Here is a 24,459-nt window from a genome sequence, read left to right on the forward strand (position 1 = left end):
TGTCCAGGGCTGCACAGGTAACGCAGTGCGAGAGTGCTTGTCTTATCACACACGAGGCCCTGGGTTTGAACCCAGCATCACAAAGGAAAAAAAATGAAGCAAGTGAAGCACAAGATACAGCAAACAAAGCACAAGACAATAGCTCAGCAGAGTAATTTGAATATGGCGTTTCATAGATGTTTTCTGAACCAAAACAGAAAAGATTTTTACGTGGTCTAATGACACATTGTCACCAAATCGTTTTTGCTTATGTAGCAGGAATCACCTAATGAACCTGCCCTATTTATCTGGCTGCTTTGCTAAAGTCTGAGTGAGACACAGCTCACAGATCAAAGAATTTAATTTATTTAATTACATTACTTACTATTGTCTGTGTTTTCTTTTGCTCTTTCTTCTTCTGTTAAAGCATAATAGGAAGTCTGAGTTCCAGAGTTGGCAACTTTCAATATTCTTTATTCATTATTACCTCTTCTAATTGGGCACCCACCCCCAGCCACTGCGTTTTAAAATTAACTTTTACTTAGGAATATCTCCTGTTTGGGCTTCTGGAACGCCACCGCCGTGAGTGTCCAAGGTTAAATTGTGAAAGAGCTCCACGCACCTCCGTAAAGGCCCATTCTCTAGACTGGGCTGCGCCAGTCGTTCGTGGGCTGTGTCTGAAAAATGTTCACAAGTCAAACTTGAAAGTTGCTTGAGTTAATGATTGGTTTTGCAACCTATTTTTACCAGTTGTTTCAGCACAATGATACATTAGGTCGCACACGTTGCTCCACTCACCTGGGAAAAAGAGGAAAAAGCGGTCTGTCTAACCACAGCATATTCTAGCCTCTTGGCAAAGTCCGCCACAGGTTAATATGCTTGAATGAAGATGCAAAGAGGGATGATTCTAGAATCCTTCATTGTTCTTACTTAGATTCTAGGAGGAGGATAATATTGGAATGTCCCCGTGGTCTTCTGAACATGGGAATTTTTATAAGTGCAGACAGGGGAGGCTTGAACTGACGCTAGAAGTAGACCTAGCTCATGGCTGTACCACCCTGAACATGTCAAATCTCATCCAAAAACACAGCCAGCTCGGCCACAGCATCCCACCCAATGCACCCGATTTCTCCAGTGCGGTCTCCTGGAGTTTTACACTGAATGAAACAGGAAAAGTAGAATCCAACGTTCTCCTGAATCTCTATATAAGGAAATGGCATTGGAACTTCGGTTCACAGTGAGGCTCAGACAGTACATTTCCGTCATCGCTGTGTGTGGCTGGCGTTGGCATTTGATTATTCTGGTTGTGGCCTACCGTGGTCACCCTCAGGATCGAGACCACCTGGGGAGGTGTGAGATCTCTGTGTATCTCTAGTGAGCTGCAGGGCAGCGTATGGGCACAGCTCGACACGGAAGCAGCGGGGATTTCTGATCTAGTGTACACTGTGCCTCGACACAGCCCTCTCAGAACGCTGCGCGTAGGGATTCCTAAGCACTGGTTCCAACACCCATTTGGTATGTGTTTCTTTATATGCTGTTCTTCTGGTATTTCTCCCTCAGGAGCCATGTACGGAAGAGAAATTGGTGAGGCACTGGCTGCATCTTTAAACCCAACGTCATAATTTAAGCACCACCTTGAACCATCCCGTTGGCTGCTTCGCTTTTGTCTTGTTTTGTTTTTCTTTTCTTTTCTTTTTTTTTTAAGACAGGATCTCACTATGTAGTAGTTCAGGCTGGCCAGGAACTCACTATTAGCTTAGGCTGGCCTTGAGCTTGAGAAGATGCTTCTGCCTCAGCCTCCTGAACCTCCTTGTGCTAGGAATACAAGTGTGTGCCACCACACCCAGCTTGCTGCTCTTTTGTTTAGGGAGATACTGAGTCAAGTAACAAATGAGCCACCAGTGATCCCTATGAATTCAGAGGAATAGCTATTAAGAACCCATTACTCTGGGAGAAAGGATAATATGGCCTTGGGGGGAGTGAAAATGATCTAACAAAGGCTGCCCTTTCCTCTATGCTTTGGGCTTGAAAGCTCAAAGGTGGTGGAGAACCTGACAAGCAAGTTTGTGCAGTAGGCCAAACCTTTTCTGGGAGGTGGCCAGTGGACTGAGGTGTCTGACGGGGTGTGGCTTAAGGAACAAGGGTGGCGGGGTTCCAGATGGGTCGGGGTGAGCGGTCTAGAGTGAAGACTGGAGCTCCAAGGTTAGGGTTGAAAACTAACCAGAAAGGAAGTGTCTCGGCACTGTGGGTCCTGGTATGAGAGCAGGTGGGTGGTGATGGAAGAGCTGCTTGACTAGACGGCCTTGGGGGTGCAGAGCATCTCTGCTGAGCCCTCCCCACACCAGGCTGTGCTCCTGCAGGACCTGCTGTGTCACCTGAGTCCTTTCTTCAGGGGCTTTCAAAACCCACCAAGCTTGAGTAGTAGCTTGGCAACGTGGGGTCTGTAGTAACAGTAACCAGAAAGTTTAAGAAGCAGCTCACGGAAGAAGGACATGAAATAGTGGAAGTATTCCTAGGTAACCAGAACAGGTGCAATGAGTGAACCAAGTTTAAAATTTGAATTCAGAAGGACTTTATTTTGTATCATTAGATAGTGAAATGGAACACTATGTTTCTCACCCCAAATCCAGTGGGAAGAAAGTGTTCTGAAAAGAATGAATAATTTATATAAACATTTTTAGAGTTTTTGAGATTTTAAAAAAATGTACAACTATAGACACATAAGTGCCTAAAATATTTCTATTTCAGGGCCTTTGGGGCAGAGGCAAGGGGTGGGCCATTGTCAAAGAGATACAAAAACACAGTGAACACGTGATTTTTACTTTATATTTGGCAGCTAAGTATACAATAGATATTGTGCTTGACTCTTACAGGAAAAGGCATTCAGAAAGCTAATGAGTCAGGCAAGGCGAAAAGGCTCTGTCACAGAACCACTGGACTCCTGGGTAAACGCACAGACGCTGTTCGCACCCTTCCTAACCACCCTCCCCTTACCTTTGGCCAGGTATACAAATTGGCCAGTGAGTACTGTATTGTTTTTCTGGTTATCCCTTCTAAGTCAGGTTAGATACTGCTATCAAAACTAACTTCTAAAAAAAAAAAAAAAAAAAAAAAAAACTAACTTCTTTTCCTAGTTCCAAACTAGTTCTGAAATGAAATCATATATAAAAATCATAGCACTGTTTCACAGAATATTCAACTTATGCTTTCTCATTCTCGTACAAACTAATCCCGAAGAAGTCCACACGAGTTCGCAGCAGATCCAGCGTGTGGGCCTCAGGACACAATCATTCATTCGTCTACTGAAATCTATCCATTTATCCCTCTACGACTCCCCCTATAGCTTCAATAAATCTAAACTGTTACACACATTCCATTTTCTACTCAACTACCACGACAGTAGCCACCTTGAAAGTCTATGTGATGTTACAAGGGCCAAAGGAAGCATGTTATTTAGAAGCATCTATGTTTTAAACATTACCCTATAAATGCAAAGCCACATACACTGGTGGAATTATTGTATGACATATAACACACCAGGGCACTTTAAAAGCAAGCAGGTAACCTTAAACTTTTCCTCTTTCAAAAACCAATGCAAGAAATATTGCCTGATATTTGGTTACTCCTTTAATAGCCTGGCTGAATTATATAAAATTCCAATGTGGTTTCCCTTTCCAGGCAGAGCCGCACATTTCTATAATCCTCAAAAGCCAATGCTTGAATGTTTCTGTACCTTTCTGTAACTCAGGTTTCAGGGCCCTGCTGAGCTTCGAAGAGTTTAAAGGAAGAAGAATCTAGCCGCCTTTAACCTCGGAAGAGCGCAGGCACACTGGGTGCATGTAGTGATTGTACACAGACAGGTGGAATTCTGTGTCGTTGTATTTCTGCATATGCCACAAAACCCTGAAGAAACTCTTACACAGACCAACACGAGATCGGTACGTTATCTGCCTCTGATCCGCCCGGTCAAGGCTCTAGGTGGCGTTTTGGTAGAATATGCCCTTTGTTGTGGTGTTCACTTTACCCTGGGGGCTGGCGTTATTCTTCCGTGAGAAACTCATCACTGGCTCACATTTCCAACTGTGATACAATCTGTTCTAGTTGGGCAAGATTTTTTAGCCAACAGGCCATTCAGGCTTCACTTCCAAGAATACTCTTGGCCCTATTAAACCCAATGGTTAATGATACATGTTTTAAAAAAATCATTTTGTGTTTACTGTTATCTTGTGCACTCAATAAATCAATTTTCACTTTAGCTGATTTTTCTTATAACAGATTTGTTTGCTTTCAAGTAAGATAAAGGAAAAGTGAGTCATTAAAATTAAAAAGGAAATGGGCATGTGGTGCACTTCGGAGGCTGAGGCAGGAGGATCGCCATGAGTTCAAGGCCACTCTGGGCTACACAATGAGTTCTAGGCCGGCCTGAACTACATGGAGAGACCCTGTCTCACAAACCAAAAACAAAGATCAAAAAATACAAAAGGGAGTCAGACATGGTGGCTCATGTGTATATTCACAGCTACTTGGAAGCTCAGGTGGGGGGATCACTTGAGTCTAGGACTTGAAGGTCAGTCTGGGTAACAGAGGAGACCCAATAATTGATGAAAATAGCAAAACACTTTCTATTTATCTGTCGAATTTCAGGTTTATGGAGAACCAGAAGCCTGATAAATAGCCCTCTCCCCCTCCAAACACGAATGTTCTAGTGTCCTGCGGGTTAGGAAGTTTTCAGAATGTTATTTGAAAGGTCAGGAGAGCTCTTCCAGAAGGAAAAAGAGTATTAGGCCCATTTGCTTACTTCTTGGTTCCTGACCAAACTAGACTGGTTAACAATAAGATAACCTTAGATAATTTCAGGTTTTTGTACTTAAAATTTTAAATTATCTTGCTTCCTCAGGTGATGTTATTACTACCTCAGTCTTAAAAATTTAGAGCATAAAATTCAGAAAGTGTTGAAATGGCTGATTTAGCTTAGGATTATTGGGAAAGAGAGAGAGAGAGAGAGAGAGAAAGAGAGAAAGACATTTGCAACCACCATTCGAGAAAGGTGATTCAAAGAACTCGATGTTAGAGAGATTTCAGGACAGCTCCACCCATGCGATCCCAAATAATAAACAATGCTGTGCACCTAAAAAAGCCTTTGGGAAGTCAATTTCTATACCACCTGTGGCAAATCATTTAAGTGACCTTTACAGGTAAAATGCATAGCAGTGTTTCAAAGAACTGAGATTTCTTAGGAAATGAATACACCGCTCCCTGGTCTTATTTACTGGCTACAAATAATCTAAGAACACAAGGGAAGACCTTAAGTACACCTTAATCTGTACAGGGTTCAAAAAAACTTGTTCTAAAAACAAAACAAAAAGCTTGTTCTAGCATTTAGTGAGTGACTTTGAACATTTTCTAATACACATATTCCACTGGATTGTTAAGTACTGTACTAGCATCATAATTATTACAGGGCTAAGTGGAAGAGGAAAAAAATTTGTACCAGCTGCATGTAAATAAGATATCCAAGAAAACTATCCTTATTTATCATGAAACAAAGATCTCAAAGTCTCAAGTTTCATATATTTAGTTCACTTACTATATTTTCTTTTTTCTTTTATGTAGTTCAGGCTGGCCTTAAACTCAGTATGTAACCCAGGCTGGCCTCAAACTCCCAGCAATCCTCCTGCCTCGACTTCCTAAGTGCTGGAATTACAGACATGAGCCACCAAGGCTGGCTTGGTTTTTCTGTTTTTTTTAAGGTAAGACCCTGAGATGGCATTAAGGAGTAACTTTAAGGAACCTTGAAAAATACTAGTTTTCTTTTTCTTACCACTGAAAATAATATTCTTTTTACTTTTGATCTAGACATCAGTCTATGAGATTGCAAAAATTAGTGTCTTAACCTTATTATTAATATGAAATACTACTCATGTACTACGCTGTCCCTTGTGAACTTTGAATTGGTAGGCTGGTGATTCAGTTTGGATATTTTATAAGGCCATACATTAACTAAACAAATCATCAAATCATATGGCATCAAATAAACTGCTATTTTCCACAGGCCTAAACTATTTGAAACGATAAATTTACATACTAAGAGAGTTTCGTCTTTCTGGGTTCTTAGACTATGAAGATTTATTTACATGACCTATGGCTGTGTCTTTTAAAATGTTTTATTCAAAATCACCTCCAGCTGCAGTGTTTTAGGGTGAATCTAATACAGGTAACCTTCCGCTCCTTGGTTAGTAAAGGAGTTTAATTTATGTTAGTAATGTAGTTTACTGTGTTATCATACAGTTGAACTAAAGAAAAAGAAAAAAACACCCTATGAGTTATCTTCATTTTCTAATGACCAGAATACTGGCAAGAAATCGTTCTTCCTACTGAGTGCAAACCCGCGTGGCACTCAGACTCAGGATCACTTCAATGATCAATTCTTGACGTTAGGGAAAAAGATTGATTTAAAACTCTTGACCTGCCACTGGGACACCCTCTCGGACAGCAGACTTGGGATGAGACTTCTTCCTTTCCGTTTCCTCCCAGGCTCACTGAGTGCACACCATTCTTACCGGGTGCCACCGCCTTTTTCAGATGCCCGATCATGAGGTGCCACCCTGGCACACGGTCTAGCACAAGATGAATGAACAGGAAGAGCTTCTCATTGAATGCCACTTTGTTGAGTTTCAAGTGAGACTCTTGGGCCTTGATGAGCTATTTTTGCTTACACTGAACTAAGCAGGAATATCAACATCAGTGGTCACTCTAAGGGAAATATAAAATGTATATTTGAGCAAGACGTTTTATTCCCTCTCTTACCTCCTACGTTCCCTTGAAACAGTCTCCTCTCTTCTCTGGACCACTAATGACCTGTTGCAAGATCCTGCACCTGCCAAGCAAATGACACCTCAAAAGTTTAGGAAAATACAGGGTGACATAAGTGATTAGACATAAGTGATTATCCAGTTGTAGCCTGTTGCTAGGGTCCCTATTTGGCCATTAAAGAAAGGTAACTTGAGTTGTTTCTTGAAGCTTCAGGCAGATTTATTCTATGGTGGCATCTGCTATTTTCTGCTCCTGTTATGTTGGCATATTTAGCATCAAAGAATGCAATTAGATCACTTGTTTCCTTAGTTGAACTCTATAGCCCTATGCAAAGAGAAGTCTTCTTTGAAAGCCACTATTAAGTTCCTAATCCAATCTTTATTAAAAAGCTCAATACTATAAACAAGGTTAAGACAAATCCTCAAAAAAAGTGATCAAGCTCTTGAACACCCCACAGAAACATTATAGTGCCGCAAAATCTGAAATCAGGCAAATGGTGATAGTTGCAGTGGTTTCTAACCAGCAATGTCTTCTTAACTAACATACTGCAGAAGTGTGCAGAGAGCTCCCAGAAGAATCATGAAAGAAACAACACTAAAAACTTTGCTTAAGCCGGGCATGATGGCGCACACCTTAATCCCAGCACTTAAAAGGCGGAGGCAGGAGAATCGCTGCAAGTGCAAGACCAGTCTCAGCTACAAAGTGAGCTCAAGGCCACCCTGAGCTGCGTAGGAGACCCTGTCTCAAAAAGACTAAATACATAAATAAATAAAAAGTTTGCTTGCCCCCACAAACACAAGCAAAGCTCTACTTTTAGGGCTAACTAACAGACAAGAGTAAGAATTAAGCTTCTTTCTCAGATCCAGTCTCTCCAGTGATGAGATCCTACTCTAAATTCCATTTTGGAGAAATTCCTTTGAAAGGGAAGAAAAAAGGCATCCCTTTTGACGCTGAGGCCTGTCTTCGATCTCACACTGTGACTTGCCAGTCTGGGTAAATCGTAGCTAGTTCAGATTTTGCTCTGAGGCTGTGGTTCTAGAAAACTTACAAAGGTCTTCAAACATAGTCTTATCGTTGTTATTGTTGTTCAAAGAGCATGAGGTCTAAGGAGTCCACCCTCCTCAAAGCCATAGGGTTTAGAATGGAAAGAAAGTTTTCTGCTTAATGCCAGTGATCTGCTCAAGCAAGTTACTTCATGTAGTCAATCTGCGTCCCTACTATGTGCCAGGTGTTTGTCTGGAGCTTGGGTTACATCCGTAACCAAGCTTTAGGGGCTTACGCGCTAGCAGGGGCGAAAGGAAGAACTGCTTTATAGACTTGCAGAAGATGATGAATGCTTTGGGCAGAAAAAGAACAGAGGAAGGCGATTTGGGACAGCAGCGTGCGGGGTGGCTTGGGCAGTTTCCTCAGCAACACAAAAGGAATAGATTTTTAAAAATTGTTTGTTAATGTTTATTTCACACCAGTTGTGATGTTAAGACCCTGCCATTGAACTCTCTGGGGAAGACAATGCAGCACCATTCTGACTTGACCAGAGAAGAAGTGGGAACGCAGCAGTTCAGCGACCTTCTGAAAGACACACATCTAATGCCTGAGCTTTAACTTTTTTGTCCTGGACCAATAAAAGCGAAAGAAAGAAGCAAGCTAGTTCTTCAATGCTAGGTAGAACATGTAGTAGCTAGAAAATCCACTGGGGAAGAGGAATTCATAGTCATCATAAAGGTTATTCATGTGAGCTTGGCAAAGACCTGAGGCTGGGCTGGGCTATTCTGGGGTAAGGTTGAAAGGTGGGTCAAGCAGGATTAGGGGGTTTCTGGTACTCTCCACTGTCTGGACAGTACTGGGGAGACTCTGAGGTTTTGAGTGATGGTGTGGAGGTTGGGATGGTGACAAATCTTGAGTACAGGGAGGCATCAAAGGGTCAGATGGCTTTGTAGTGTGACAGCTGCATGGACTTGCCACTTTGAGTGATTCAACACTGCCAGCTTCTTTCTCTTAACTACTTGGCAAATCTTCTAAAAACAAAGGCTTTTCATTGAAAGGTTAAGGTCTAACAATCTCAAATGTCAAATTCAAGGTTATCCTTTCTTGACAAGCTATGTTGCTCAGTGACCCTCAAACTTCAAATAAACTAATTGTCCTAAAGATGGCCTTTAATAAGTTCAAAGGCTATTTATGTCTTACAACCCTCATCATAAGACCAATTTAATTCTGCAAAATAAGGACTTCCCGAATGTCAGTTTCATAAAAGGTTTGAGAATTGAAATAATATTTTCAAATTAAAGGCAGCTCTCAGGGGCTGGGGATTTAGCTCAGTGGCAAAGCGCCTGCCTGGCAAGCGCAAGGTCTTGAGTTCGGTTCCCGGTACCGGAGAAAAACAAAAATAAATAAATAAATAAATAAAGGCAGCTCTCGTGCCGTTAGTCCTATCATCAGTCATATCATTATAGTTTCTTGTTTGAGGCAGAGTATCTACAGCATTCTCCCCTTTACATTTGTCATAACCATGGAAAGTGCAGGAAGACCATCCCAGGAAAGTGCTGTTTACGAAGAGTGACAGATTTCTACTTTTTCTAGTTACAGAAGTGATATTAGGATGACATATGTCTTTCTCATTTTTAAAGTTAAATTCCTTAGAGATGCGCTAATTTGTCAGAGAGCCATATTTAAGATGTAGGTAGGGCTGGGAGCGTAGCTCCGCAGTAGAGAGCCTGCCTAACATGCACAAGGCCCAGGGCTTCAATCCCTCACACTGCAAAACATAAAAATAAATGAAGAGTAAATCTGTAGTCTATATTCTAGGCTTTGATCACATTCAAATAAAGTTGAAAGCTAAGGGAAGCTACGAAAAGAACATAAGCCCTTCTGAAAGCCTTCCACAGTGATCATCTCAAACATCACTAATACTTACCTATCCAAAGCTCTTGATAAACTGAAAATTCAACAGTAAGGCTGGCATTAAATGACTTTCAGAAAGTTCTCTGATGCAAGGATTTTGGAATTGAGGAGGGTCTGGCCTATTGCTAGTTTTGGCCACTCTGAGGGCTGCGCAGATACGGATGAACCGCAATCTAACGTCAGGGTTTTTAAAACACTGAATGGATATCACAGGCAAATTATAAAATACAGCCGCATAGGCTGGGAAGAAATTACGGTGAGTTAAAGTGATTAATTATTTAGCCCTGAGCCAAAGGTTTCAACTATTTTCTCAATCTCTATGAGTATTTAATAGTCTGGTAGGCACTTTTAAAAGCAGAAGCAAAAAGAGCAAAAAGTTGTCCGTGATGAAATACCAAGTTGAAAAGTATTCATTGCAATTATTATGAGCCAGTGATTGCATCCACTGGGTCAGACAGGCAGGCAGGTAAGGAGCAGCGCTCACTGGTACAGCTCAAGCCAATGATTCCGAAAGACCACACCACCCGGAGAACCTCAGCAACAGCTTGACTTCATTTCTCAGTCTCTGAGCAGATATAAACTAGAAGACCATTTGGTTATTTCTCATTATAAATAGACTGAAAGTTAAAAAAGGAACGGGGGTTAGAATTGTTTTAGTTGTATCAACAGATGATAAGGCAGACTGAAGTTTTCCCTTTTGCTCACTGCATAACAAATTTAACTTAGTGATGTGAATTTGAGTGGCTCGAGCTGCTCACTTACCTGGCCGTGCCGTGACTGTTTACAGAACACTCACTGTGTGCCAGAGTGCCCAAGGAGGCCATGCACACAGTGAGGAAGTAGGCATGAGCTCTGTTATGCGGTGTATAGGACAGGCAGGGAGAAAAAACAAGCAAGCAATAGTTTCAACTGGTGCCTTGTGCTTTGGAAAAAATACTTCTGATGAGGATATAAGAAGATCATTATCATCAATAATGTTTTGCAAAAAAAAAAAAGAAAAATTAATACTACTTCAAGGAATTTTATATAAATTGCTAGCCATACTTGGTGGCATATACCTGTAATCCCAGCACTCAGGAGGCTGAGGCAGGAGGATCACTATGAGTTGGAGGCCAGCCTAGACTGCACAGTGAGACCCTGTCTCAAAAAACCAAAATATAAAATATTTAAAAATTGTTTTCTTACTGGTATCAACCAAGGAAAGATATTATTTTTGTTCTGAGTTAATTTTTCTCTTCAATAGTCTTAAAACTTATGATATATACTTAAAAACATTAATTACATGGGGCTACTTATATTTAATTTCTGTGAGTCTCCTGTATCCACACTGTTCTCTAGAGAAGCATCTTCCGGACAATGCCAGGGGAAGGGAAGCTTGTGTCATACATAAGGGCATTAAAGAGCAGCAATGATATGTCCTGTAAAGTTATCTTAATATCCAAATGTCTGAGCCAGGCTTGGTGGCGCCTGCCTATAATCCGAGCTATGGGGCTGGGGTGGGGCGAGAAGTGGAACTGAGGCAAGAGGTCCCAAACTCAAGGCCAGACTGAGCAACCGTGGGATACTGTCTCCAAATAAAATTTGTAAAAAAGGACTAGGGATGTAGCTTCATGGTACAACTCTTACCTTGCATGCGGAAAGCCCTGGGTTCAATCCCCAGTACTGCAATTAGTCAATCAATCCAAAATTTAGAATCAACACTATCTTTTTAAATAGCAAGAGTAGTCACCAGGTGTGGAGGCGCACGCCTGTAATGTCAGCCATCAGGAGGCTAAGGCAGGAGAATCATTACGCTGGAGACCAGCCTGGGCTTCAAAGTGAGCTCAAGGCCAGCATCAACTGCATAGAGAGACCCTGTCTCGAAAAGACCATAAATAAATAAATAAATAAATAAATAAATAAATAAATAAATAAATAAATAGCAAGAGGAAATCTTATGCTCATGCAGTGTTCAGTTCGCTACTGCAGAAATGAAAACAACTCAACTCAGGGGCGATGCAAACATCTGTATGTTAGAACCCAACATGCTTCATGTATTGTCATTTACTAGATTCTCTAAGAATACGAAAGAGTCACTTTTAAAAAAACAAGAGTCACTTTCAGACCACGTTAGGTCAAACTTTCGAACTTCAGATTCATCATGAAAAGGTAACCAGGAGCTCACGGCTCGTGTTGGTCGAAAAGCACTACCTACCTGTAAGAGCATTAGTGTGGGACACCAGGTACACTCCGTCTCGTCTGCAGTCCCCCAGCCCCACAATAGCGATGGGGAGCCCTGTAAAAGCTGCATGACGCCCAAGAGTCCAGAGTCTAAATGGGTCTTGGTCACGTCTGTTATTTCTATGAAACAGTTTTGTGTAGAAAGCTGAGTACTGAGGGCGGACGGGTATAGCTCAGCTGTAGAATATTTGCTTAGAATGTGTGAGGCCCTAGGTTCAATCCCCAGTACTGCAACAAGAAAAATAAAGGAAAGCTAAATGTCGGCATCGCTATATACTAACTAAAAGCAGACTTACAGAATTTATTTTGCACATGGATATGCCAAAAGAGCTGCAATATGTAGTCCATAGTTTTGTATGAAGCTAAGTTTCATTCCTAGATTGTCTGCATGTCCACTGAGTCTGGCAAACCGTTGGCCCTCTGTTTCTCATAATTTCCCTTTATTTGCATACTTTTAGTCTTCCCACCACACTGTTTTGGTGGTACTGGGGATTGAACCTCGGGCCTTTGCACTGAGATATATCCCCAACCCTTTCAAATTTTGTAAATCTCAAGGCGGAGTCTTACTAAATCGTCCAAGCAGGTCTCGAATTTGCAGGTCTCCTGCCTCAGTTTCCCCAAATATGGAGATTATAGGCACAGACCACCACACCCAGATCCCTACATTTTTTCTGTGTTCTAGCATCTCTCCCCAACCGGCTCTTCCAAATTCCCTTTCCCCTAAAAGCTGCACCACCTTGTAACACTTTCCTTGCCCCTTGTGATTAGCCGACTCCTGCTACAGGGCACTTTCGCTTTTCCACACATGTAGCACAGGTACTTGCTAATATATTGAAATACATGGAATTAATTCTTCCCTCTCCTCAAAACGGTTTCAATGAGAACTAAAAGCGTAAGCGGTGTTAGTCGTACTTGAGCTTCTCTTACGAACAAATTTTGCACACGCGCACCGCCGGCCTCCCAGCCTTCCTGACTGTGTTAATCAGGTTATCAGGGTTCAATTTCTGCATTCGTACTCAAGCGGAGATCCAAAGCCCTTCCAACCCGGCTGCAGAATAAACACCACCCACTCTCTAAAAAGGCTGGTCACTTCTGTTTCCTCTCAACAGAAACAGGGTCACACTATGCCTTCGAACGCTGCCTTCCTAGCCCGATACTGATACCTACTTAAACTCCTTTGAAGTCCACTTACAGTGGGGCCTTTTACTAGCTGTACTATTTCTCCACGTTGAGTATGTTGCCTTCTCATTATGTAAAACACTTCTCTCAATTCAGTAAAACTTTTGAGACCAGAGAGTCATTTACCATACTTGTCTAAACTCTATATTATCTAATAAAGAGCAGGGCATTTTAAAACATTAAAGGTGAAACTGGGCTTGCTGGCACATACTTGTAATCCCAGCACTCAGGAGACTGAGGTAGGAGGATCACCACGGGTTCCAGGCCAGTCTGAGGTACACAGTGAGTTCAAGGCAAGCCTGAACGACAGAGTGAGACCCTGTCTCAAAAAACGAATACAAAAACAAAAACAAACAAACAAACCAAAAAAAAACCAAAATAAACCGGGCATGGTGCATGCCTGTAATCTCAGTACTTGGGAGGTTGAGGCAGGAGGATTGTTGGGAGTTCGAGGCCAGCCTACACTACAAAGTGAGCTCAAGGCCAGCCTGAACTGCATATCAAGACCTTGTCTCACAAAGACAAAATAAATAAATAAATAAATAAAACATTCAAAGTAATACACATTTTCTGCTGGCCGTGGTGCATACTCAGGCAGCTGAGGTAGGAGAAGTGCTGAGAGTTTGAGGCCAGCCTGAACTACATAGCAACACCCTGTATCAAAAAAAATAAGTGAATAAAAAATTAAAAATAAAGGTAATATACATTTCTCTTGCGTTCCTCATTACAAGGTTGGCCAAACATTTTCTTTATTTTGCTTGTTTTCAGGGGCACTCCTGGAAATTGAACCAAGGAGATCATGCTTTTGTCCCCTCCACCTGTGTGGTCTTGGTCAGCAGCCAGCCCTCCTTCCCTGGGCATGTCCCGCACCTGCCCACCTGCGCTTCTTGCTACAGTGCACTTTCTCATCCTGCCTTGCTTACCTGACTCCCACTGCCCCCTTAAAAGCCATGCCCGTTACACATTCAGTGACTTTTCTTCCTCTGTACCCATCCAACCCTGGACCATTCAGTTACAGTAAAATCACAGGTCAGTTGGGCGGTTGTCCTTTTGTCTAGCTTTCCTGTAGGCAGTACCTGACATGTGTCCCCTAGTTGGGACAAAGCAAATATCTGCATAGAATTTTCAATTCAGCTGGCTTTTAGTCACTGGGAACTGCACATCGCTAGCTAAATCAGAATCCTCCTCCAAAAAGTCACCAGGCAGTTAAGCAGGCAGAAGGCTACTTGGACATTAGTTGTCATTCCAGTTCAAGCTACAGGTATGTTCTCCAAGGAGTCTTTACCAATGGCTGAACTCTGGCCTAGGCAGAAATCTATACTGAACCTGCTTATTATCAACCACTGAAAGAAGACCTGCTCTATCAGTTATCTATTTGCTTTCTACTTCAAAAATGGAATTATGCTGAGTGTAATGGCGCACACCTGTAATCCCAGCCCTCAGGAGGCAAGGTGGATCCAAGTGAGTTAAGGCAAGGCTGAACTCACTGACCTTGTCTCAAAAACTAAAAAGAACTGCTGGGCATGGTTCCCCAGGCCTGTCTCCCAGCACTCAAGAGGCTGAGGCAGGAGGTTCACTGGCCAGCCTGGGCTACATACTGAATTCAAGGCCAGGTGAACTACATAGTGAGATCCTGTCTCAAAAAAACAAGGCAAAATAAACAACCACAAGAAAAAGAACAAAAAAATGGGCTTGCATTTAACATACTTAACTTGAGAAGGAAAGGGGGAGCAACCAAAAATAAAATGTATAACAATGGTAGCCATAAAAGTGCTAATATAGTTGAACACCACTGGGACTTTCCTCAAAAGCACAGATACTTAAGTACCTGACAGGTACAGCCATTGTGACTTCTGAGCGGACCTGGAGGACAACAGTGTGCTTCCCCACTGCATTAACCCTGCACCCCAAAGCCAAACCGGTTCCGTGTTCCTCATATGACTATGCCAGCTCTCTGACCTTCATTTAGACACACGCGGCTCGTTTCTCCTCGCGTGGAATTATTTCTGCTCTGTCTTCTCCTGACAGCCCCTTCTCTCTACTGACACTCATTCCACTAAGGGATATGAAAAAGCACGTTAGCATCTGACTCACACACTATAGAATATTAGAACAGATCTTGGTCTCCCTAACAGGACACTCAGAACATGAAAAGGGAGTGAGGTCACTTGCATGAAGTATTTAGAGAGGGAGGGCAGCTATGTCTGCCGGACACAAGACAGGGCTTATTCTTCACCTTCCAGCACTTGGGTACACATCAGCTCTCGCCCTGAAGGGGACTCAGCCGTCCTGCCTGTTTAAAGCAGCGCCCTGTACATCTCTGCGGCCTTTGAAGCACTGTCACATTCCCCGTGGACTTGCTCATTTCATCGCTTCAAGATAGAAAGAAAAGGAGCTGATTTAGCTCAGCGGCAAAGCGCCTGCCTGGCAAGCACAAGGTCGTGAGTTCGATTCCCGGTACCGGAGAAAAACAAAACAAAACAAAAAAAGATAGAAAGAAAAGTTCGCCTCATTTTCATCCCACTCACTAACAATAAAAACAAGAGCATTTTTAAATATCAGCTTATCTTAGTTACTGCAGGGAGAAAAGTAGTTCTAGACAGGTGCATGTCCAAAGCAGCAGCTCCTCTGGGGAAGTTTTGTTTTTCCTTTAGGGTTAACTTTGAAGCCAATCACCTGCCTAGTGCAGAGAGTGCGGCTCTGACCTTACGCAGCTTGGTCTCCCGCCTCGAAGTGGGCTTGAAGACACCAGACACCGTCACTGGTAGTTTAGAACCGAAGCTCTGAACCACGAAGCCGTGCTGCCTGCTCCAAGCTGGAATTCCAGTCCGCAGCTTCCAGATCCCGCCCTGTGCTTTTGGTCTGAGGTGGGATCTCTGCTAAGCTTCACTCTCCGCAGGACACCAGTCACTCTCAGGGCTGGCGTGCAAGGTGGGTGTGGCGGCAAGTCTGAGTGAGAAAGGGCAGAGCTGCCTTCCAGTGTGGGTCGGTTGGCTCTGGATTCTACATGCTTTGCCTCACATGAAGACTTTTTTTATTTCCACTCACTGGGATATTTTTCTACTGCCAACCCAGCACCACACTCCACATATACGTACTTACTGAATATTCAGATAAATACCAAGATTCAAGTCAGAAAAACTCACGTTTGAATCCTGGCCGTACCACTTAACAGTATGATCTTGGCCAACCTGACAGCTACTGATCAGATGGAGGGGAAAGTGGAGCTCAACTTCCTATGACAAGTCCCTCAATATGACAGTCAAATGGGAGAGCAGAACCGTGCTTCATAAAACACAAAACTCCATAAGAACTACGTGTGGTCCATTCATTTATGGAGGGGCCTCCATCTACACTTTTTCTGCACATGGCATGAAAAACAGCATAAACTATTTTATGGATCAGAGACAACCATCTGGTTCAAGGTAATGATCTGCTTTGCTGTAGTCTTTTTAAATAAGTAGAAATGAGGACAGTCTCCTAATAAATAGAGATTAAACTCTTCAAAAACCCCACAGAGTAGAAAGGACTTAGAAGTGAGGTGATAAGATAAAAATAAAAGTATACTGGTTTTTCTAGCATCAAGGAAGCCCTGCTTGGCATCCTGGGAAGAATGTCCCACATCTGCGCTGGTTCAGCTTTCTAGATGCTAAGATTCAATTAAAGTGAACTGCATTTAAATCCAGTTGCTTTATTATTTCTATGACTGTAGGGATTAAAGTACTTTGTTTTGCTTTCCACTGAAAAGCTGCAGCATAAAACAACTTCAAAAGTTACGCTTAGATTCTATGGAGAACTTTTTGGACCCTTCTGCTAGAGTTTGGCTCAGAGGAGCTGGGACAGAGTCTACACTCTGAGAACCACGGTCTTGGTTAAGTTCTCTCTAGCTGGGAAATACACACCAACTAACTAGGAAGTGTCCAGGCTTGAGGGACTGAGCCAGTTCATTTGTTTGTGAACTTATGGATGGCAGTTTATCAGTCACATAAGAATCTAAGGCCATTCTGGTGTAACACTTTGCATTATATTGCTAGAGAATTGAGTAGCCTTTTACCAAAAGAAAACATTAAACTGCATAGCCATCACCCAAATTTCTTCCAGGTTAAAGAAATTTATTTATTTATTTTTGCTGTGCTAGAGTCCAAACAGAGGGCCTTTGCACGCTAAGCCCTACCACTGAGCTTAGCCTTACCCCAACCACTGAACAATATTTTAAACTCAACTTTCTATAACTGTTACTTCCAGCCAGGCCTGGTGGTACATGCCTGTAAACCCAGCACTCAGGAGGCTGAGGCAGGAGGATCACTGCGAGTTCGAGTCCAGTCTGGACTGCATAGTGGTTTCAAGGCAGGCCTGGACTATAGAGTGAGACCCTGTCTCAAAAAAACCCAAGTAACTAAATAAAACAAACTGTTTTCACCCTTCTCTCTTTACTTTATGGTTACCTGAAAATATAGGTGGTAGCTGTCAGACATTCTGCTTCCTGGTAACTTCCTTACAACTTAACAGTCACTCAACCTGCCCCTTTACTCAGAATTCTTACCAGCTTACGTCAGCTAAAGGTCACTTGCCTCCAGCTAGTTTGTGTAAATTACAACAGTACAGAAAACTTGCCAGCCTGCTAAACTGAGGCAATAGCTTTATGTTTATGAAATGTTATAAGCCTTCATAGTTTGCTGTCTACATAAGGTAAGGCTAGCAAAGATTAGAAAGTTAAGTACTGTGATGAAAATGAGTTAGAGGGATGGGGGAAGGGTGATGGTAAGGAGAAAGGAGATTGTGCTTCACTTAGTAACATCCATTTTTAGACCAGGAAGCAATTTGCTGAGATTCTGCTGGCCGTAGGAGAGGCAGGCTTCCTTCCAGGGTCGCAGAAGGATGCGGGAAGGGGAGTAGTCGTGGCACGCTGCCGAGCTGTGAGGGCAAGGATAGCCCGGGCCTCTGCGTGTGCCGGGAAGAACTTTCCTGTCTAGGCCAGTCACTCAGTGTAGCCCGGGTGGTCCCCCCTTCCCACTTCCTCGGCTAGAATGCTGACTTCAGGGGAAGGCTTGCTCCCTCTCTGCAGGGAGTCTCAGAGAGTGTGCAGAAGACTTAAACGCGACCAGAGGTCATTTTGACCAAAACCAAACAGCAGGCGGCCAGGTCCAGAACACAGAGTAACTCCCGGGCTGTTCTAGCGTGAAGACAAGCAAACACCCCAGCTTTGTTAACATTAAGTGCTTGAATGATTAACATTTTTCAGGTAGGTGGGTGGTATCCAATTTTGATGAGAAAACTCTGTATTTGCCTTCAGTTTTCACAAAGACATATAATTCACTGGTTGAGGGGGCAAAAAAAACCAGCTTGCAAATGTTTCTAAACCAGAAGGAATATTCTAAGCACTTTAGATTAACTTCTTTTCCCAGGAACCTCAGGGTAGATACTATTGTTCTTCTCCAGATAAGAACGCAGAGAGGTTACGCAATGTGCCCACGGTCATTTTACCAGCAGTTGTGTAGATGGGATTTGAACCAAGGAACAAGACCTCCGCACCCAGGCTTTCAAGCGCTCCCCCGGAGCGGCAGCTTCCAGCAGAGATGCCAGCAGCCCTTTAGATCCACACCGGGCATCATCTTTTTCCGTGCCAGGAATTTGGCTGTTTTTGAGCTCCAAGAGGGGATATGATAACCTGCTTTTGTTCTGACCCCTGTGGTTAACATCAGTACACCTTACCATAATTGAGGCTTCCCTGAAACGTACACATCGGATGTTAAAGCTCTTTCACATGGATGTGGCCAGCCTCTGGGCCATTCAGTGCCTCTGCTGCAACTTTAGACTTACACAGCAGTGCCAGAGAGAATTTTAAAATGCCACATCCTGTTATTCAGGTACTTCGTATTGCCAATCTGGTCCCATCCTGGCTCTGTGCGCGGGCTGGAAAGCCAGATGAGTTTAGCCAGTTACCTAAACCTCCCGGGTCAGCTCCCCTGCAAACCTCCAGAGAGGGACACTCGAGTGCTGGGGAGCTTCGGGCACCTACGACCCCTGGAGAGCCCGGGCTTCAGTAGCTTCCTGTGCATTTCAGCCCCTTAGCTTTGTCTTTAAGAAAAGTAATCATTAAATCTCCAGGTTGAAATAACGACGAAAAGAAACACACGGGCCTTCCTTCAAAGCCGTTCAAGTCAAAGCAACCATAGCAGAAAACTTAGGCTTACAGACGTATGAGGAGGGATAAAAAATGAAACAGAGCAAGTCATGTCCCCCGCCAAGCCCAAATCTTCACAAAGCCTCCTACTGGCCATGGGCCACTGGACAAAGCGTATGTTTTCCTGTTCTCTCAGTTTTCAGATAATTGAGGCATGGCTGAGCAGGCCAATAAATGTCACCCTGACCAGCTGGTCAGCAGCTTCCAAAGGTCCCTGTGCCACCCTCCTGCCAGCAGTGCCTTAAAAGCAGAGCCCTTCAAGCCCAACAAAATGGAAATCTACTCAACCTTTGGAGCAAGACAAAAACAGGTCCAATGCACGGAATTCAGCATTTTAGTTTAATGCAGGTGCTCATAAAGTCCCTATAGGAAGGCAAAGTATGGATTTTGTTCACAAATCAGACAGCGCTTTCTAAAAATGTTGTGCCTTCTTTCCCTCAGTTACGTCCTCAGATGAAAATCAAGCGTGTTGTGTCAGAAGTCACCAAAATTGAAAATGCTTGTTGCTAGTACTCAAAGTGGCAAGCATTCCTCTGCCACCTACTTCTGGCCACACAATAAAAGGTAAGAGTGTAGCTTACTGTACTAGTTTCTAGGGCAGTCATTGGATAAGAAGGGATAGCTCTGACTAAGAAGAGAAGAGGAAAGTTACTCACCAAGGAAATTGTTCACAAGGAAAAGAGTCCAGGTGGCTTCATGCAGATAGGCAAAAACTGATGAGGAAGCTGGAAGAAGTAAGACCTTGGGTTCCCCTCACACCTTCTCTAACACACTTGCTATACTGTGCTCTTGCTCTCCGAGTTGTAGGAAATGCGGCTTGGTTTCCTGCACATACCCCCCCCCCACTGGGCCCAATAGATCTTTCTTCCAATAGAGCTCAAATCTCAAATACTCCTACAAGAGCTGGGCAGTAAACTTGCTCATCGTGTCCTTCAGGCCTATCTGCTTTCTGTGCGGAGAGACAGAAGCTGTGGGATGGGTGGGACACCTAGCCTCCGGCAAGGCAGCCTAATCAAGGGTAAGTCACATGGTGGCCCGCCAGCCATTTGGTAGTGGTGCGGGTCAACTCCACCCTGGACTAGTTCCTTCTTCTCTACAAACCAACAGATGCTTTAGGTGGGGAACTAAGCTCAGTATTACAAGACTAGCAGGTCATGGCACCCCAAATCTGTACCTATAATCCCAGCACTTGGGAAGCTGAAGCAGGAGGACTGCTTTGAGTTCGAGGCCAGCCTGAACTACAGAAAGAGACCCTGTCTAAAAAAGAAAGGAAGGCAAGAAAGAAATCAATTCGGTATCCTATCAAAGCCATTCCAGAAGCCTTATCAGAGATCTAGAAGGTATTTTTGTTGCTGCCTTCTTTGCCATTAATTACATCGGTTTGAGTTCTGCCTGAGCCTTTTCTCCTTCGTCCTCCTACTTCGCTTGATTTGGGCCAGAAATTTTTTCATTAAGTCACTTTATAGAGCACTAGCAACATTTACTATGCATGAAGTTGCCCCTCCATAGCTGTTAAGTCTTTCCATCTGCCTGGAAGCTGGTTCCTGCTCTCCTCCCTTTACACAGACTCTCTTCCTTCCAAGCCCAAGTGAAGGGAAAGCGGCAAAGATGGAAGGGTAACAGGGTGAAGACGACACCCAGGTTCTTTAAGTGCTTTTAACCGAGTTAAATTTCTCTTTGGAGCCAAACAGTTCCCTGGTCAAACCGACCACGGACCTGAATTCCAGGCTGGGAATTAGGAAGGAAAGACAGCAGAAACAAATAACACAGTCAGCTCTATGCTATGCAAACCGCTATGCTGACGAGAGCTCCAAGATTTTAACCCGTTCTTTTTGCCCCCTTTTCTACAATGCTTAATCTTTCCAACCGGTCAACAGCAATCAAGCAAGTACTTCTGGGATCTAAAACGAGTTCGTTAAGTCCCTTGGACTGATACTTTCTTAGGAATGCTAGTGTAAGACAAAGTTCACATTTTAATGCCACACGTCCGTCACCAGCAAAAGGCTCCTCCTAGGCACAAGCCGGGTCCCCAGCCTTTGTCGCTTGGCAAAAATAAACACGCTTCGAAGAGTTAATTAAGCGGTCAGCAGGCACACTAGAGTCCTAGGGTCCTACCAGGGCCACCCCACGGCGCTTTTACACACACACACACACACACACACACACACACACACAAAGGAGGCGCTCGCTGAGTGTCACAGATGGGCATCGGGAGTAGGACCCAAAGGTCCGTGGGCTCATCGCACACGCGGGACGCAAACCTGCTGGCGTCCCGGGGCACGGTCTCACTTCTAAGATTCCCGCAGCCCCAGGTCTGCACCCAAGTCGACCGTGAAGCGGCGGGGGCGGGGGGCGCAAAAGGAAAGAGCAAGAAACCCGGCGCGCGGCCCTCGCGGGGTACTCACCGCTCCTAGCGCCGGCGCGGGCCGAGCATGACGCCGCGCCGCTTAAGTAGCCGCCGCGAGAGGCACGGTTCTAATCAGAGGCTGGCAGCCCGGGCGCCCCAGGAATGCGCGGCCGGGATGTTTTCGCTGCCTGCGCCCGGCAACTCCCCCTCGGCGCGTCTGCCGAGTCGCCCAAACTTAACTCCTTCCTGCCTCCGGGGGCGGGCCCGGCCCGAGGCGGGGCGGGCGCGGTGCACGCGAGGACAGGAAGGGGCCCCGGGGGGGCCGGGCCGCGGCTCCCGAGCGTCCCGCACGGCCGCTCGCTCGGGGCGATGTGGCGCAGAGGCTTCCCCACCCCGGGGCCCGGCGCGCACAGAGCCGCCTTACCGCTCACTTTCTGCCGGCCGGGTCCGGCGCCCATCTGCTAGGTCCGGAGGTGAGTGATGGCTGTGCATGCACCGAAACGGCACGGAAATCTACGGGTGCGTATGAAAAGTACCCCTATTTGTGCAGGAAATTTAATCCTGTGTATGCATATGCAAGGACAGTATTCTTTCTGAGATCGGTATAAACAAAATGCGTTCACATCTGTATCGACTATCTAAATGAGATACACATCTAACAAGAAAGATCATGTATTACCCTGTATCTACATCCACACGCAGACATACGGCTTTATCTGCACTGATTTCCATAGCGTTTCCTACCCTCTCGTAAGAAATGAAATGTGGGAGATAAAGTATTCTAAAAGTCTGACATATTTATGTCCTCAGCAGAGGGTCCTGCGCAGCGTATCTTAGGGAACATTTATAAGCTAGGAATTCACATTTTCTTCATCCTTAAATATCAGGATCATAACATCCCTAGAAACTCTGGTGCTTGTAAATATTATGAAATTGTTCTTGCGAAAGCTATGTCTGTCTCCCTTTTTTAATTTTTTTTTTTTGAGTCTGAGACAGAATGCACTAAATATGAAAATGCCACATAGTGACTTGGCTGGGAGGGGGACATTGATTTTAGTGAACAAGCAACACAATGGCTTTGCATTTTACCGCTGAAAACTGAGGGTTCAAATCCCCTTATGGGACACCGAGGGTGTATTTTGCGGTCGGTGCCTAGCCCGGATTGCAAAGCCACTGTGTAATTTGGGGTAGCTCCATGTGAGTGGCAGTCCCCGCTTGCAAGTAGGTCAGACTAAGAGCAGCCAGTGAGCCGGCCGAGGGGCAGCAGCGAGCTGGAGTCCGCTGCTGCTCCTGCTGTGGACATCATCTCCCCACACCTGGGCGTGCAGGGCTTCACAGAGTGGTGCTGACGGTTTTCAATACTGCTCTGAGGTAATTTGCTATTATTAAAAAAATGACTTCGTGTGAATGACAAGAAGCATATAAATTTTAGTCCTATGAAAGTACATATAAAATTTAGGCAGAGAATTTTAATTCTGGTAGTAGTGAGGACATAGCCCTTTATTTTTAAAATCTACAAGTCCAGAGAGATGGTTCCCTTCTAAAGACCAAATAGGAAAACAATGGTGCTAACTGATTTCAGACAAATAGGAGCTTTGATGATGCAAAACCAATGGGTCCCTTTGAACCCAATATGCAATACATTCTCAGAAGTGTGCACCCTGGCGGAGGAGGTAGCTAGTGGTAGGGTTCCTGCCTAAAAGGACAAGGCCCTGGGGTTCCATCCCCAGAGCTGCAAAAGGCAAAGCAAAATCAAACAAACAAACAACACACGCACACACCTCAGAAGAAAAAAAAGGAGTGGCCACCCACATCTATTTTTTAAAATTCAAAGACTCTTACCAAGGAATGTTATGTTATGTTGTACATCATCAAATGGAAGGGATTTGTCTCAAAGGCGGGGCTGGGGGGATGATCCCATCTGCTATGAGCTGCAGTTTGAAGAGAAGACTTTGGTGAAACAGTTTGTGAGCCGTGAGCTTGCACGCACAGCTTAAAACGGACACTTCTTTTTTTACACAGAAATCCTAGGACTTGACAGCAGAAAATTCTGGTTTGAAGTATATTTTTATATCTCTAGGGTGCTGATATTGCTTCTGGCAGTAATTCAGTGTCCTGCTCACATTAAGAAGAAAAGAAAGAATGAAAATAAATTTAACTGTTTCTGTCCTGGGCGGTGCTGCTTCCTGTCAAGTGTGCGCTGTTTGGTTACCCAGAGTCCGGAGTGAACACCCTTGCATCTGGAGACTCACCCAAGCCCACACAGACGCTCATCTGCGTAAGCCACGGCTTTCTCTTGTCACCACCAAAATTTATGTTTAGAAAATTAAAGCAAAGAAAATTCAATGCAATGTGTGAGAAACTATGGTCCTTGCATGGCAGTTGTCCTTTAAGCAAAACTTGTCTGTGAGAGAGAAGGAAAAATAAATAAAATGGACTGTGCTCGCAAACTAGGAAAGGGGTAGTTAATCCTGCGATGGCTCGCTGAAGAATGCATGGTTTATTATTAAAGTAATCTCTTCAGATTTCCCTGGAATGTGCCTCCACAGCAACTCTGCCTTGCGTGCTATCCTATGTATGTTTTCTTCCAGAATTAAGCTGGGTTTTCTCCTTAGCTCCAGATCTAGCACCTTATCTACTTCTACTTCTAGCACCTTCTCTACTTCTATCCTCTTCTCCGCTGCTCTCGTCTCCTTAACCTTCCTATTTTGAATCCCACCCTATTTTGTGACCCATCAATGGTACTTTGTAATGAAACAGCTGGAAGGTGAAGTGTCTATGCACCTTGATGCCTTTGGATGTGATGGTGCATCCTTCTCATCCCAGAAAATTGGGAGGC

The 24,459-nt window shown here is 44.1% G+C and overlaps 2 protein-coding genes and 1 long non-coding RNA gene across 4 annotated transcripts in view; 2 read left to right on the forward strand and 1 right to left on the reverse strand.

Moving 5' to 3' along the window:
- The window catches only part of Dab2 (Dab, mitogen-responsive phosphoprotein, homolog 2 (Drosophila)), a gene marked incomplete in the record, with an annotated part of 30,279 nt that extends 29,430 nt beyond the window's left edge, over window positions 1-849 (reverse strand). Inside the window, 1 exon segment of the mRNA XM_013514991.1 lies at window positions 778-849.
- Window positions 850-908: 59 nt separating this feature from the next.
- On the forward strand, window positions 909-5,630 carry LOC102022833. The gene is made up of 3 exons (XR_261218.2): window positions 909-1,494; window positions 3,728-3,917; window positions 5,593-5,630. It is a non-coding gene; the product is annotated as an uncharacterized LOC102022833 (long non-coding RNA).
- Window positions 5,631-21,684: 16,054 nt separating this feature from the next.
- LOC102022310 lies at window positions 21,685-24,073 on the forward strand. Of its 2 annotated transcripts, none has more exons than XM_005386239.2 (2): window positions 21,685-22,093; window positions 23,701-24,073. In XM_005386239.2, the coding sequence occupies exons 1-2, from the start codon at window positions 21,706-21,708 to the stop codon at window positions 23,706-23,708; spliced, it is 396 nt and encodes a 131-aa protein (XP_005386296.1). In that variant the 5' UTR covers window positions 21,685-21,705; the 3' UTR covers window positions 23,709-24,073. The 2 variants fall into 2 exon arrangements, 1 of the variants encoding a protein (XP_005386296.1); XR_001234325.1 differs by having other exon boundaries at window positions 22,047-22,139.
- Window positions 24,074-24,459: the final 386 nt, after the last annotated feature.

Source organism: Chinchilla lanigera, unplaced genomic scaffold, assembly GCF_000276665.1.
Source record: "Chinchilla lanigera isolate Chin_1 unplaced genomic scaffold, ChiLan1.0 scaffold00025, whole genome shotgun sequence".
In the NCBI taxonomy this organism is placed as follows: Eukaryota; Metazoa; Chordata; class Mammalia; order Rodentia; family Chinchillidae; genus Chinchilla; species Chinchilla lanigera.